Source organism: Trichoplusia ni, chromosome 15 (assembly GCF_003590095.1).
Source record: "Trichoplusia ni isolate ovarian cell line Hi5 chromosome 15, tn1, whole genome shotgun sequence".
Lineage (NCBI taxonomy): Eukaryota > Metazoa > Arthropoda > Insecta > Lepidoptera > Noctuidae > Trichoplusia > Trichoplusia ni.
This window is the reverse complement of record NC_039492.1, coordinates 517,827-535,600: the sequence shown is the minus strand read 5'-3', so window position 1 is coordinate 535,600 and position 17,774 is coordinate 517,827. Positions and strand designations below refer to the sequence as shown.

The 17,774-nt window shown below is 40.5% G+C and overlaps 1 protein-coding gene across 1 annotated transcript in view; it reads right to left on the bottom strand.

Moving 5' to 3' along the window:
* Positions 1-142: 142 nt before the first annotated feature.
* Positions 143-17,774, bottom strand: part of LOC113501057 (eukaryotic translation initiation factor 2-alpha kinase 1-like) — a 21,029-nt gene continuing 3,397 nt past the window's right edge. The window contains exons 2-3 of the mRNA XM_026882047.1: positions 1,223-2,565; positions 143-1,014 (exon numbers count right to left, since the gene is read on the bottom strand). Of these exons, the coding sequence (XP_026737848.1) occupies positions 685-1,014; positions 1,223-2,565 (1,673 nt within the window). The 3' untranslated portion in view covers positions 143-684. The remainder of the gene's footprint in view (positions 1,015-1,222; positions 2,566-17,774) is intronic.

Below are 17,774 nucleotides of genomic sequence, written 5' to 3'. Positions count from 1 at the left end.
TTGAATTACATTCTAATAGTCTAGTACTCAATTACGGACAAAGCAGTTTGGCGGTGTCGTTGAACATTAAAAACACTAGTATTGGCCCAAAAAAATATTTACTGAAAAATATTCCCAACCATACAAAAATCAAACGAACGAATCTCAAATTAAAATACTATATTAATGTAATATCACACACATACATACGCTAAAAATAAGTACACTTCGCAGGCCATTGGAGCTAGGGCGAATGAAATAAGTGTTCAAGAAATCCAATAAATAATTTTGATGACAGGAAAATATGGCGACAGTCTCATTAGCGAGAATAGACTTAACAATACAATTATGAGTTAAAAAAAACATAAATTTAAAGTCAAAGTTTCCCAAAAAACAATCCATTATTTTTTATAACTGATCTATCTCTCTAGTTAGACCAAGTGTAAGTTTGACTGATTTCCTAATACTTTCCAAAAATCTTACATCTTTTCTGAATGCTCTTATTTCGCATGTATGTCAATTTCATCCGCACTTTCCTCAGCCAAGTGACAATGTTACAATCGTTACTTCCGATCGAATCACTCAATTGCTTGGGAATGACAATCTTTTTCAAACAGCCATGTGACTTTAACTTGCCATTACCATACATTTGAGGTATCGATCACCATTAACGCTAGTACATTGCCACTTCTATTCGGACAGATCTCACTGGTAATTGAACTTTGCTAACATCATTTTTAACTTCGCAATCTCATCCTCTTTCGCCGCTAGCTCCTCTTTCAAAGATTTTATAGTTTCATCTTTATTTTCAGTCAAGTTATTAAGTGCTTCCAACAGTTGGGCAGTGTCGAGTCTCTTGGCTGGTCGTCGTTGGACTAGTTTGCCTATGATATGAGCTATTTTAGGGTAGTTGGCAGTCAAGTGAGCTGGAATCTGACCTTTGCGAAGGTCGGAGATAGTCTTCACACGCTCCATGTCGGTGCTGAAGGGCTCCACGAGTTCTAAGAGTATGATGCCCAGGCTATACATGTCGCTCTGGAATGAGAAATGTTATTGGTGTTATTATTCCATTTAAATCATTTATACTATAACCGTTAAAATTCATACTGTGTCTAATATTGATTTTATCATTACATTTACTAATAGGATTTTAGTAATTACTTTAAACAAGAACTTGTAAGGCTTACAGATTTGTGACTATTAGGCATACCAAACTGGAGTTCCAGAAAAATATAATACGTACCTTGGGATTACACTGTCCATCCAACTGTTCTGGTGCAGCGTACAAATGGGTTCCCAAAGCTAGACCACTGTGCGACTGTTGCAGAGGACACGCCAGCCCGAAGTCCCCTAGCTGGACTGACAGGCCCCCTTCGTTCTGTGCCACGAACACATTACTGGGCTTGATATCATGGTGTATGATCCCTCTCGAGTGTATGTAATGCAGCCCCTTCACCAACTGTGTGAATAAGTCTATGAGGACGTCGATATGAGTCCAAGCGACAGGATACGGCAGATCTGGAGAGTCTAAGTTTGCAGAGTCCGCAGAGTCACTGTGGTGGAGAGTCATATCCTCAGAGCCTTTTCTGGACATGGTCATGTGCTGGTTCCTGTCATCAAGCCACTGCTTCAACGTCTGCTGGCAGTAAGTCATCTGTATGTATAAGGTCGCCCATTTCAAGTTCACTCGGGAACAGTTCTCGAACTCGGCTTCAGCTAATAGATTGCAGACTGCATTCTCATCCTGCTGTGTGGGCGTGTCGTCCTCAGAATCTGATTCGTCTAAATCCTCTTTAGAACTCGCGAAGCTGTTTGAGTTCCTGAACGATATCACGAAGTCAGACATGCTCTTGTGTTTCGTCAGTTCTTTGGAATTGTGAGTTTTGAACGACGTCAGTATATTCGGCTGAGCTGACGATATAAGATTCGAGTTGAGAGAGTATTCCTCGCTGTCTGTGTCCATTTTGTACTTGCGTTTCTTTTTCACTGTAGACTCAATCATAGGTTCAAGCCAGGCGGCTTTGTAGTTAACTATATTAGGATGGTTGAGGCTTGCGATAGTTTTGACTTCTGCCAAATGTGTCATGATCGAGTTAACATCTGAGGACTTGATGAACACTTTCTTAACAGCATATTCGACGCCGTCTAATCTGTGCCTAGCTTTGAAGACGCTACCAAAACCGCCGCCAGCTATGAAAAACAGCTCTTCGAATTCACGATGGTATCGGGACCACTCGAGGCCTGATGGTTGGACAATGGGCCAAGTGGCTGGGAGAGTTATTGGTATTTCGGAACCACTGGCGACTGCTACAAGTTGGTACAAAGCCCTCTGGTACTGACTCCTCATGGCTTCGAACTCTCCCATCGCGTAGGAGTCGTCGATGAGGTTCATGCTGTGCAGCTTCTCGCAGATGGTGTTGTAGAGCTGGTTGGCCCTGAGGTTGTCTTTCTCGAGGAGCGAACATAGTTGCTTGACGAGGGACTGCACGAGCAGGCTGATGGGGGTCGTGGTGGTGGAGTTGATGAGGTCGATCTGCTGGATGCTCTGGTGGAACACGGAGTCATGGTGACTGGTGCGGTTTATACCTGGAAATACAGAAACAATCTAGTAAATATTTGTTCTCTAATAACATTCAATAGTTTTTTGTGGGATTCTTAGAATTACTGCATAATCTGTAGTATTCTTAATCTTGTATCTATGGATAGTCTATAAAATAATTAAATCTTATCATTAAATCTTAAATATAAACATAAACTAAACCCTATGAATTTTTAAATAACTTAAGACTTGATTTGATTTCAAACCTAAATTGCGTGTTGTCAGCGATTAACCAATAAAATAGAACCACATCTTTTTCTAGGTATTCGCAAGTACAATGACTAATCCTAAAACGTCCTTGATAAACTGCAACCGTATTGATAAGAACCATGTAGGTACTGCGTAAAGAAACAACCACGATATCTAACCATATGTTTTATATCAGTACTGTTAATACAGGCAGCGAAAACAAACAATGTAATTAATGAAGTACGTCACAAAAATCAATGTTATCGGAATTACAAAATGGATGGCCGATATCTATCAAGGTAGCGGCAGCATGTGGGCTCGTATTCATACTATAGATACGTATACATCGCAATACCGAATGTATTGATTTTATGGCTAACAATGCTCTTGTTATACACCGTAGAACATGCAATATGACTATTCACAACGTATCTTTCTTTTTACGGTATTTTTAAAGGCTGTTAGGTTAAGTTTCTTCTCCATAAGAGTGACACTTTGAACCGCGCAACAAGAGCCATCACCTTAACGTTTTGAAAGTGCCTGGAAAACGGCCTACTTGAAATAAAACCAATAAAACCTTTTGATTTTTGATTTCCTCTGATTTGGAATTCAATTTAGAGAGATCATTACCAATTGACATTTTCAACAGTGCAAATGGCGCAGCGAGACAAAGATACTGATTCATCCAACCGTGTATCTATTATACCATGTAGAGTAGTGTACGATGTTTACTTTATACTGCGACAGACCAGGTAAGAGTGTAAAATATTTAAAAAATATTACTGTTACATATTAAATTGAATAACAAAAAACTAAATCTGACTGATAAAAGCATTATGTAAATAAATGTAAACTTTACAAATCCCATACATTACATGCGCCTTCTTAACTATCTAACATAGAGATATGGAATATAGATCTGAGCGATACAGAAAATTTATGTAAATAAATAAAAAAACTTTACTAATCTTATTCATTCAATCTCTCAGATACATCTTCGTTACTAAATAAAAATAAACAAGGATTCGAATTTTCCAGAATTCATTTGCGTATATTTAATCCTTACTGAGTGCATTTCAATAGGGAAGGGCCCCACCGAAGCGTGGCACACCGTCCCACCAATCAGATACAAATAAAAGTAAACCTTACTCTATTACGATAAGGTTTATTTTTTATTGTACGCTGCAACATGCAACAATATCCCTGTGGATCGTTACAAAACGTGAACCCGACGTTTAAAGGTCGCAGAATATTCTGGAATATGTTTCGCGGTCACGGGGTGTGGTCGCCACTAGCTGTACTAGAAACATAATTGAATGAAAACCGCAAAAGATAGGAAGATGTTTTACTTCAAACTCATGGCTTCATTAATATACTTAGTGACAAGTGATCATTATGTTAATTTTTTAATTTTAAAATGTGACAATGACCTTTGGAGTTTTGTTGACTCGGTTGGATTTTGAACTATATTAAAAAAGCACTGAGGAGTTGAACCCGCGTCGCATATGCACAATTAACACTAACTAATCAGAATTAAAACAAGCATTTATGGATTGAAAACGAAATACACGTCACGTAGTATTAATCAGTGAAAATTATTTAATATTCTTTACGTATGCAAGTCAGTGTATAAACTAGTATTTATCTTCAGAGCCTACAAAAGGCTCCCCTTCTTTTGGAGATTAATAAAACTGGGGGGTTGGGGGTGGCGTAATTTACCTCACTAAAGCCGGGTAGGCTTTTGATCATCATCACAACAAAGTAAGGGTTTCTGTTAAATGCCAAGAAACCCACTGCTCAACACTCGATAAAAGCACTTCTTCAGCTGACTACAGTTCTTCCATGAAAATAGATACCTACAGCAGCAATGGACTAGGGCCCCAATTCCGCTATTTACAATAAAACATAAATAATAAATAAATAAATAAATGCGGACAACATCACATACATTGTTCTGAACCCAAAGTAAGTTGCTAAAGCACTTGTGTTATGGAATTCAGATACAACGAAGGTACCACAAACACCCAGACCCGAGACAATGTAGAAATGTGATTTTTTTTACATTGACCCGACCGGGGATCGAACCCGGGACCTCAGAGCTAGCTACACCTTGAAACCGGTGCGTTACGCCACTCGACCACGAAAGTCGTCAAAATTATTGAAAATGCAATAACGGGAGGAACACTCACAATCAATACATTTCCAATTATTGTGTTGGCAAAATGCTTAGGAGAATACGAATTGCGTCAAATTTGATCCAATGTCCACTTATTTATCAGCCCTGGTCTCTCATGAGCCTCGATACAACAAATCAATCGACCTGTTCTACTGCTTTGTCTAAGGTTGTTGAATAAGTTGCAGAGTCCTAACAACCTTCTCAAAGTTAACAGTACCTAGCATATTCCTGTTTATTGTCATATTTGTGTGTCATGGCGTTTAGTGGGATCTAATATACTAAAGAATCGAGATGGCGCGCTGCCAAGGTTTAACTACTATTATAACTATTATAACTGGTAAGAATTAACACAATTATTATAGAACGGAACACTGAAATCTAATTTAAGCTTGTATTGTCTTTGGCTTTTGGGATTATAGATCTTTTGTAGCGATTTTTCTAAACTCTTATTCAATGCAAAGCGTGGTCATACATATTGTACTTAGAAAACTTGACCAAGATATCCTCTTAACGTGGTTAATAGGAGCTAACATAGAAAATTATATTAGGAGTTAGTCAAGGTATTTTTTTAAAGCAAGTAAGGAAGATAATTTGTATTCCTATCAAATTCTTTGTTACACTATTTAGAAAACAAAACGTCTGACAGGAAAAAATGGCTTAAAAATGTACAAAAATGAAACAACTAATGATACACATAATATTTATTGTAAGTTTCGAAAACATACATTGCCTTTGAAGGCTGGGTATACATTTATAATAATTACGAAATGGGTGCAAGAAAGCGACCCCGAGTAAAACTACCTTTTACGTCCCATACCACTGACCAGTGGTCAAGCCTTTTCAAATCCTCACCCAGTGCGCCCAGCCACTGCCCTTTAATATAAATTGCTTTAGCTTCGGAAATACAGTAAAGTACGCGGTTTAGAACAACGTCACTCTTTAAAAGGCGGTGGTTGACATACTATAACCATAACCTTATCACTTGCTAACACAGAGTATTTTTTTTCTACAACATTTATAATGCTTAAAAGAAGTAATCACGTTTATTAATGAATTAATTTTGATGAATTGATGAACATTTAATACCTATTCTAATGTTTATTTTTTCATATATGATTAGGCCTACACATTGTATATGCTTAAGAAACAAGTATTACAATAGATTTGACACTTGTAAGTCTACTTTAAGATGAGTATATTGTATATTTTTTAAGAATAAATTAATCATACTTTTCATGTTTGTAGATTCACAGGAAATATACAGTAATAATGCCAGACAATAGGACAAAAATAGTTATAAAATCAAATCTACATAAATCCTCAATTTTGTCACAAATGTTATACTTATAAAAATAAAGAACATTTAGATATGAGCAGGCTATGCCTTGAAATAGATTGAAAAGAGCATTGTGAACTGCTACCATCTTTTTTAGGAGTTACAAAATTTAATTATAAGATATTATGACACCGATAATTTTGAATGCATGTCTTAATATATGTTGCGTAACAATAAGAGCAACACCTGCAATCTCGGGCAAAAAGACTTTAATCTCTTATACCTGTAAACGGAGCCAAAGTGAATGATATGAGCTCTTTTAGCAAAACTTATCACATGCAAGACTTTGCCCAGTTTCGCATCAGTCACAACAATCCTCCTTAAAGAGACTGCAGGAAAGGTGTAGTACCTTAGTCTGACTCTACTGCATCTCGCAACTTCAGCATATACGCCTTCATTCTTTGAGGCCTTTCCTTATAAGCCAATGCTTTTGCTTTTGCCGGTACTGTGGCAAACTTCAAACGAAGAGCCATGCCCACCACGTGAGGGCACATGTAATTCTTGAAAAATTTTGGGCAGTTGCACTTGCCATACTGCCAATGCGATTTAATCACCGGCATAACTACGTGCCAGTTGCTCATGTACTGGTTCTTGAATTCTTTTAAATTTGTCGGTGGATAAGTAAACCTCTTACAAGAGTTTCTGTCGCCTACCGGTACTTGGTAGTAGAGGTAGCGATCATTTTGCCTCACCATCACCAATTCCTTCGGGTGTCTAGACCAACAGAACGAGTTTGCCCAAAGCGCAAGATCAATAGTGGTTTCCGTAACAAATACAAAATTCTTATCTCGTGAATATCTCGTCGACCACTCGTTAACAAGTTTTGATGATGTTAACAGGAAGTTAACTAAATTTTGATCATCGTTTATTACTTTTTTCGCCCGTAATTCTCTAATATATTGATTAAAGGTTGAATTTGTCGGAGGAGTGCCGGGCACAGCACCCAAATACCAATTCCGATTCTTCAATATCCATTCCTCATTCAAGTAGTCAATGAAGTCAGTATATTCTTGGTATTTCTTCATGAAAAAGTACATGCCGGCATTGAATGCTCCTTTTCTGGTTATTGTATGTAGCATTTCTAAATCCGCGAACATCTCTTTTTGAGTTGGTTTATCCACAACCAATTTGGCATGAGATTTTATAACTTTTCTAGCAAAGCCCCAGCAGATGCGAATCTTGCCACTAGTGAACGTCTCTTGGAATGCTCTTTGAATACTATCGGATGCATCGTTAACCAAGAATTTAGGATTAAACCTTTTCCTGAAGTAATATGGAATTTTTTGTCTTAGACATCCGAAAATCAATTTGTAATCTTCTTTCGTCTCATATTCATTCGAAGTGACGAATAGGCAAATAGGATGAAATTGTTTGTCCCTATCTGAGGTGCCAACAACAACGACAGGGAAACCCTGCCATGTTAATCTATAATGAGCGCTCGCGTGTATAATATTCGCTGAAGCAGCAAAATTCAACAAATACTTTGTCGATAATACCATTCGGAAAAACAGTGGCAGCCCGAGTGGATTCAATTCATAGTCAATCACGAAGGGTTCGTGGTTATCGTCTGGAATCCTCGAATATCTTATGAGAAACATTCTCAAATCCTCCGGGTCGAAGCACTGGCGTTTAATTTTCTTCTTATTTATGTAGGATATGTAATCAACCACTTCATCCTCAGAGGGCGTCACGATGTTCTCCATCTCCGAAAGGGCTGAAACGATCACACTTGGTTCCAGCATGTCCATCTTCAAACATTTTTTTATTTCTTTTAACACGCGCTTATCGAAATCTTCGGAGACCTTTCGGTTTTTATGGTCATGCTGCGTTTCAGTTCTGTACATGGACACGAGCGTGGTTTCGTACTCGACCAGTACATACCTCTTACAGGGACAGTTTCCCTGGGTGCATTTAAAGTACATTTTGTCATCTTCCCAATCATACGTATGGTCTTCGTCCCACGTATCTTCTTTACGTATATTATCCAGGGCTAGTTCGAGGGTGTCGTATCTGCTCAGGAGTACCCAGTTGTACCGAGGGAACTTAGCTGGTATTTGCAGCTCTTGAGCGTGGCTGTAGTAATGATACACCGTTGGGGGCTCACAGTCACTATTGGAATCTGAACTTTCTACTTGTTCCTCTAATATTTGCGCCATTTTCACTCGTTTTTTTGATACAATATGCTCATTAATTTTACTTCGAGATTTAACACAGCAACTATGCAAGCGAGATTGCAATGGACGACTAACACGCAAAATTGCACTAGGGATGATTGGCATTTATCGATACTACGTTAAATTGATGAGGACAAACTTCGATATACAAAAAAAAGGAACTCGGCTTGAGGAATGAGCTTTTACTTTTAAACATAATATTAATATATTTCGCCTATTTGCTAGTCGGTTATTCGTTAAAAAAAAACCAATGACAATGCAATGACACCCTCCGTGCTGGTAACAAAATATTTAAAAATGAAAATAAAACTTTCATGTAGTCTGTTTTGTGTAAATTTTCCCTAAAATTCCATCATGTCTAATGTCACCTGAGGTTTAGGAATATAAAATTCGACACTGATATACATTAAAACTAGGCTCAGCTCATAAAATAAGTAACAAGTCGCGCAGTAGCATAGATGATCCTTATATCTATTCAGAATAATTTCTGACAGTATTTGCGAATGTTAGATATTTAATTGTAACAATTATTTCTAAGGTCCAAACATAAATAATGTGACGAAATAAATATGAACGAGCATGGATTAGGTAGATGAACAGTCGCAATGTCGAACTAACGACGGCTGCCAGGCACAATAAAATATAAGAACCGCAATAAAATACATCAAAAATACTACTTCACCTTATTTACCTACAAATTACTTAAATTACAGAACACACATCTAAATATGATTAAATTTATTTTTTATCGATATCGACACGCGTCGGCATCTCCCATCCCTAAACAGGAACCCTCGGATTTAACGCATGCGCAAAGGACCCGCGTCCGGGGGCGAGCTTCAATCAGCTCTATTGATCCCGACGGCGCAGATGCACTGTAGCTAGCTATCAACAGTGCTCTATAGTATGTAGGTGTACAGGTAATTTGTCCATCTCGAATATTCTCGAATAAGTGCAGTTGCCACGTAACCAGAATATTGATTACCCCGCTCGTGAGAGCAAGAGGTGGATATATACCTACCTTCCTCGGTCACGTTTACGTGGTATTATTCTATAATTTACAAGTGGTGTTTCATAATCACTACATAAAGTATTATCACATATCGTGAATTTCATGGGTACTTTATAGTTGTTATGCTGAAAGATGAACTTAATGGCTATTTAATGCGATTTAAAATTATATCGTCATTTGAACTTGCGTAGGTTATTGACGGTACTTCAGATGGAATTAGGTATAAAAAAATAAATATCAATGTTTACATATGAAGGACTTTCATATGACGTTAATTAAATAGAGCATTGTTAAAATAGGTACATATTAGGTGCTTGTACAGCAATTATCTTAAAACCGCAATATTGTTGTTCAAACCAAAATGACTCTGGACCGCATTATATTTACCAATTAAGCTTATTATTTAGCTAAGTAGTACTAAGTACCCTATTGCATGCCTATGTAGGTAAATTGTGCAGAGCTGTAAGCTTATATTATGACCTTTTAATGTAACCACAATTTGTGCAATAAAGATTTATCATTATTATTTCCTTTATGCCATTTAAATACATTTTTAAATATACATATAAAAAACAACATATATATAAAAAATAGTATCCAACCGGCAACGGGAACAGGGCCCAAGCTGCCGGTGGTCAGGGCTCCAGAGAGAGGAACCTCCTCACGATGCGCGCCTTGTCTAGAAGTACCGCTTTCTAAATCAAACCGTTGACCCAGACGACCAACGAGAGCCTCCGAAAATGTTGATCGAGGCTCTTGGCTCTTGGCCATTGGCACTTACGACTATCGGGACAATGATTGCCGAGTTCACCTCCCACAATTCGACAACCTCGTGAGCTAAATCAAAATATTTCAATTGTTTTTCTTTTTCTGCTTTCACGAGGTTCTCGTCATGGGTGATGTGACATCAACATCATTGTCCGACGCTTTGATCGATCGATCACCACAATATCAGGCTTATTGGCAGCAATAGTCCTGTCAGTGATTATTATTATTAATTGAAATGCACTCTAATTAAAAAATACACGCAACTGTACCTTCCCTATGCAACGTACGGCAATATGTCGGTCTATTTTGCGCCGTAAGATTGTATGCGCTTGGTACTTCGATAAACAATTCGCAAATTAAAAAAACAACACAGTTGAATGAACCGGTTGACATTATACGGTATCTTCTAAACAAGATTATCCTACTACTATTATAAAGACGAAAGTTTGTAAGTATTTATGTATGGATGTTTCTTACTCTTTCACGTAAAAACTACTGAATGGATTTCAATGAAACTTTACCACAATATAGCTTATACATCGAAATAACACATAGGCTACAATTTTTGAGGTTTCTAATGTGAGTCGTAAAAAAACTCATTTTTTGCGCTTACATCGCAAACGCTGACTGAATCCTACAAGATAGATCAAAACAATGTACTACAGTATTGTACAACTTAAAAAGGTCTACAAAAAAGTCCGTGATGGTATATGTTTATCTCTTAGTTGTCCTCAATGGACTCCTAAACCACTTAACCGATTTTAATAAAATTCGCACAACATGTGCAGTTCGATCCAACTTGAGAGATAGGATAGGTTAAATCTCAAGTTATAGTCGCAATTTCTTCTAACCACGCGGACGAAGTCGCGGGCAACAGCTAGTAGTATAATAATATGATGAATCACAAGAATAAAAATACTTGTATAGGGTACACGTACAGACTGATGCAATATCCTTTAAACTTCGCCTAACCATTCGCGAGATTAGGAATTCGTCATCGTAACGAATTTTAATTCGTAAATGCATCCCAAACACGATCTTTCAGACTGTTTTAGGGCTAGAAACTAGAGATCAATTAGATAATTAGACTTTTCAAGGCTATCCTTTCTATTACTTATGGAAAATGGAAGGTTATTCACGAAGCATCGGCAAACCAAGGTTAACGGTGTTGGGTCGATTTGTCGAAGCTTTTAAACGAAAAGCTGTGGTTGTAAAAGCACTGTTAGTTATTTTTCGCAATAGTGGCGCTTTGAGTGCGCCATATTTAACGTAAAAAAGCAAAAAACGATTAACAATGCATCTTTCACTGAAAATCTGAAAGTTGTTATCACTAATCCTATAATCGAAAAGTTTTTCTCAATATATTATGTGCATCCTGCACTGCAAATCCGAAAATTGCTATCTTCTAATTTTATAAAACAATTTGCTTCTCCATAACTATGTTTTAATTAGTTGCCATTAAGTTGGAAACTTGACTCTGGACATTTACAAGCATTTTACTTCACTACAAAGTTTTTACATACTTAGTTGGGAGGACCATAAACAAGTGGTGGCACTGGTAAATATACACCGTGATTTTTTAGTTGTCTTACAAAAGCAGCCCAGTTCATGTATCCAATGACTAGAACACGTTCATGATAAAAAAATAGGTATTTATGAGATTTGAATAAATTTAAATGCAATTTTTTATTCAATATTATAATGCAATTCGTAGTTTTTTAGAAACACAATGGTAAGGGGCGCGGGCGGCGGCAATTTTATCATTTTTAAGAGTATATTTCAGATTTCTCTCGTTTAATTTTCTTCGTACTTATTATCTTAGTTGATGATAAAAAAATAATAATCGCGCCTAGGGGTATTTTACGTCGGATACATGAACTGGGCTGCTTTTGTAAGACGACTGAAAAATCACCATGTATAATGACAAATATGATAAAAAAAAACAGTTTTAAGAGAATTTGACTGGCTTGTTGGTCTAGTGGTGACCTGACTGCAATACCAGTCATGGGTTTGATTCCCACATAGGCCAAATGTTTGTGTGATGAACATAAGTTGTGGTTAAGAAATATTTTTATTAAATATATGTCTATCAGTTGTCTAGTACTCATAGCACAAGCTTTGCTTATTTTGAGACTAGATGGCGCCATCTAGTGTGATAGTTGTGGAATAAAACTTATTATCTAACTTATTATTTATCTATATAACTTTTTGAACAATGATTATAATAGTTACAAATATTAAGTTTTGTAACGCCCTGCCCAACCGTCGTTTCTATGTTAACATAGCGCGTACGCGGGAATTCTTTCCTTCCTCCCGCTCCCGTCCCGCTCCCGCCCCGCGCAGGACGACGCGCGATGTCGCTCGCCGCTCGCGTGATCGACAGTTCGCTCCCGCCAACCGCCGCAGCGCGCACGAAATCGTTGCGCTCGCGACCGTTACTAGTTATTAAGAATATTTACTGTGTATGAACATTGTGTGCCTGAATAGACTATTTTTAACTCTAATCTTGGTTTTACTTCAATTTGCGGAACCCAGAACTCAAACGAATGTTATAAGTGGCGCTCCAACTCGTGGCCGCGAACCAGTTTAAACCAGTTTGTGCTTGTCGACCGGTAACGATTTTTCGGTGTTAAGTTCCTGTGTTCCTGTTCTCTGGTACCTACGTTAAGAGTGAAGATGCCTCCACGTAAAGTACGAACTGACCCAGGTGACCTTGACGCGCAGGCCAGCTCGGATGAAGAACCTGGAAGATCTTCGTCAGTGCTCATGTCTGGGGACCAGCTGACTTCATTTCTGACCGCCTTCGCGAACACTCAGGCGGAAGCAAATCGGCAGCTCGTCGAATCCCTCATGGCATCGCACGCGGCGCGTGGTTATACCGCGACGCCCTCACCGACACCGTCGTCGTCAACTAGTAAATCAGGCAACATGTCCAAGTGTACGGCACGTTTTGATGGTCAAAACCGAGACCCTGAAATGGTAGAAGCCTTCATTGACTCCGTCGAAATGTATAAGGAGTGTGCATTGGTTACCGATGACCTTGCGCTTCGTGGTCTCCCGATGCTGCTACACGGCGAGGCTGCAGTATGGTGGAGAGGGATCCGGACGGAGGTGTCCTCGTGGTCCGAAGCCGTCAAACGACTACGTAGTATGTACGGTACTCCGTGTCCTGCTCATAAGCTGTATCGAAAGATATTCGCAAACGAACAAAATGAAGAACTCGCGGACTCCTTCATTGTACGTTTACGAGGTATGATCACTAAGTTACCTTACGTATTACCCGAAGAAGCTAAGTTAGATATTATATACGGATTATTACATAAACGTATTCGAAAGCGATTACCCCGGGACACGGTTAACACTATTGAGTCGCTAATCGACAAAGCCCGAGATATAGAAGAATCTATCACGGAACATTCCAACGCAAGTACTTCCTCGCAGTCGGCGCCAACGGAGACGACGCAGCCGCCCGCGCGCTGCGCGCAGGCCGGCCCGCGGCCGCCGCGCGCTGCTGCTCCGTGCATCAATTCGGCGGGAAACGGTGCAATGACCCCGACGCTCAGTGGTGCGTTAGCGCAGCAGTCGATCTCGCGTTCGCAGGTTCGATCCGTACGTAATATGTGCAACGAATTGCAAAGTGCCGATAATAATAATACCGCGAGTGTATCAAAGTTGTTTTGTGTGTATTGTAAAGGTCGAGGTCATACGCGTGAATCGTGTCCAAAGAAAGACTCTAAAGTATCGTCTAGTAATAATAAATCTAGCCTTATTTGTTATGGTTGTGGTGAAAAAGGGTTTGTTCGAGCAAACTGTCCTACTTGTAAAAGTAATGTATCGAGTTTGAGTTGTAATGTTATTAATTCAAATGAACCACAACTTCAACATAATGTATTTTATTCACTTACCACGGCAGAAGACTGTATTAATGTAAATACAAGCACGAATAGTATCATTATGCAAGACCGACCTATATTAAATATTGAGATATTAGGTTATAGTGGTTCAGCGCTTATAGATACTGCCGCCCGGCGTAGTATCGCGGGTTCAACCCTATATAGACTACTTCTACGTTTAGGTGTCAAATTTAAGTCTCAGATGATGTCGATTAGACTTGCGGATGGTAGTATTCGTACGAATATCGTATTGTTAGCATGTGTTAATGTAAGTTGTATGTCTCTGTGTATTCCCATTGAGTTTGTGGTTTTTCCCGATGCCTCAAATAACGAAACGCTATTAGGGATAGATTACATTACAAAGTCTAAGTTGGTGTTGAATTTTTCCTCTATGACATGGTATACAGCTGATCGGCCTCAGGTCATTCACCCCCTACTGACGGAGAGTTCTCGCGAGGCGGTGGTGGAGTGTGCTTCTCTCAGCCTACTGAGGGGAGATGAGGGCACTCTGTTGACTGAGGAGGAGCGTGGTGGCTTGGAGAATTTACTTGGTGAGTATTCCGATATTTTTGATAAAAACGGGGAACCGACGCCATTTGCCGAACATCATATTGATACGGGCGATCATCCTCCTATTGCCGTGCCACCGTACCGTGTTACGCCAGCGAAGAAGGAGTTAATTCGCATGGAACTAGATAAAATGTTAGAAGATGGAATTATTGAAGAGTGCGAGTCTGCATGGTCTGCACCGATTGTTTTGGTGCCTAAGTCCAATGGTGGGTACAGGTTTTGTGTTGATTATAGACGCCTCAACGCTGTTACGAAAACAGATGCGTATCCTATGCCGCGTATTGAAGAGTTGCTCCAGTCTACTAAGAAAGGTTGCGTGATGAGTTCCTGTGACCTTCGGAGTGGCTATTGGCAATGCAGAGTAAAGGATCAGGATAAAACCGCGTTTGTCACGCCGTTTGGTACGTATCGGTTCTTACGAATGCCTTTTGGTCTGAAGAACGCGCCGGCTACGTTCCAGAGGCTTATAGATCGCTTCCGTTCAGGATCATCACTCAAAGATGTCATCGTACTGACGTACCTTGATGATATATTGGTGATATCTGACTCATATGCTCGTCATTTGCTAGATCTCCGTGCGGTATTTGACCGTCTCCGCTTATTTAAGCTCCGTGCGAATCGGGACAAGTGTGTCTTCGCCAGAGAGAAGGTTAAGTACCTCGGTCACGTGATCTCACCTGAAGGTATATCCCCGGATGAGGAGAAGGTGCTTGCTGTGGTAGGTATGAAAGAGCCTATTTGCCTTCAACAGCTGCGCACCTTCCTCCAGACGTGTTCGTGGTTTCGTAAGTTCATACCAGACTTCGCGAAAGTGGCCGAACCACTTACTCGATTAACTAAGAAGTCTCAGGCGTGGGTATGGAGTACGGAGCAAGGTAAAGCTTTTGAAACTCTTAAGAAACTTCTGACCACAGCACCCATTCTTGTACAAGCGGACTATACGAAACCATTCGTATTGCGGACTGACGCTAGTAATTACGCACTAGGCGCAGCCTTACTCCAGGGGGAGTCACCAAATCAAGAACATCCAATTGAATATGCCAGCCGTCTGCTCACTCCAGCCGAGCAGAATTATTCCACCACGGAGAGGGAGGCTCTCGCAGTGGTGTGGGCAGTGGAACGTTTCCGAGGTTACATCGATGGTCACCAGATCAACGTGATGACAGATCACCAGCCCCTAAAATGGCTTTTTACCCTCAAGTCTCCAAGTGGCAGATTAGTACGTTGGGCCCTGAAGTTGCAATCGTTCGACCTGCGTATCGAGTATACCCCAGGTAAGGTTAACGTTCTTGCCGATACGCTCAGCCGCCCCGTGACAGACGATGGTCCTGCAACCGAATCGGCTGTCTGTCCTGTTGTTGTTGACGTACCGCGCTGGAATGCATCTTCCACCCGTGATGCGCAGTTAGCTGATCCGGAAGTTGCGAAGATCATCCATGACCTCGAAGGTAATGATGAACTTAACATAAATCGTTGGTCTGAGAGAGGCTATCTCCTGAATCAAGGTGTCCTGTATCGGTATGTCCCTGATACTGATTCCGAGGAGCCTCAACTCGTCGTACCGGAGAGCCTGCGGAATCAAGTCATGTTCGAATGCCATGACTCGCCTACCGCCGCTCATGGTGGGATTGATAGAACAATACATCGTATCTCGCAAAGATTCTATTTTCCTGGTATGAGATGTTTTGTAACCAAGTACTTGAAGACTTGCATCGAGTGTCAACGCTACAAGCCATCAACTCTCAAACCAGCCGGCTTGCTTCAAACTCCTGTCCCGTCTCAAAGGTTTGAAACTATCGCAGTTGATCTTTTTGGTCCGTTGCCTAAAGGACTCCAAGGTGAGAGATGGATCCTCATCGTGGAGGACACCACTAGCAAGTGGGTGGAAGTCTTCGCTCTCATCGAAGCTACAGCAGAGACGTGTGCTAAAACTTTGGTCAATGAGGTATTTATGAGATTCGGTCTTCCTAGGCGGATGATTTCTGATAACGGAGTGCAATTCGTTGCAGACGTTATGCAAAAAGCGATGTATGTTCTAGGTGTGAAACAAAGCCTGGTGCCCTTATATCACCCACAGGCGAATCCAGTCGAGCGAAAGAACAGGGACCTAAAGGCTCAGCTCGCCATCTTAGTGGAAGGTCGCCATCAGACTTGGCCAGAGGTATTACCGTTTGTACGGTTTGCTTTTAATAGTTCAGTGACTACATCCACGGATCGTACCCCAGCTTACTTGACGTTCGGTCGTGAGCTGCGGTCACCCTTAACTGCTCAGGCAGATCTCCGAGTAGTGGTGGAATCGGAGAATTTTGTTCCCCAAATTACGCCTTATCTGCTGAAACTCGCAGACACCGTCTCGACGGCCAAAGAGACTCTGGAACGGCAGCAAGATGTCCGTAAGTCATATGCCGATAAGTGTCGGTCGTCAGCTCATGATTACCAGGAAGGAGACTTAGTCCTAATGCGAACCCATACTCTCAGTAACGCATCAAAAGGTGTCACCTCGAAATTTAATCCGAAACGGGATGGACCGTACGTCGTCTCTAAAAAGGTGAGTCCTACTACATTCCTCCTAGCTCATGATAAGACAGGAGAAATCATCGGCAAGTATCACGTATCAGATTTGCGTCCTTACCATGCTAGGGAGGGTGAATGTCCTGAGCCGATTATCCCTAAACGTAATAGAGGTCGCCCTCGAAAGGTGACCTAACCGCAGCGCTTTTCTTGTATTTGACCACTCGGAGTACCTTCCGCTGGTCAAAAGGGGGAGAGTGTAACGCCCTGCCCAACCGTCGTTTCTATGTTAACATAGCGCGTACGCGGGAATTCTTTCCTTCCTCCCGCTCCCGTCCCGCTCCCGCCCCGCGCAGGACGACGCGCGATGTCGCTCGCCGCTCGCGTGATCGACAGTTCGCTCCCGCCAACCGCCGCAGCGCGCACGAAATCGTTGCGCTCGCGACCGTTACTAGTTATTAAGAATATTTACTGTGTATGAACATTGTGTGCCTGAATAGACTATTTTTAACTCTAATCTTGGTTTTACTTCAATTTGCGGAACCCAGAACTCAAACGAATGTTATA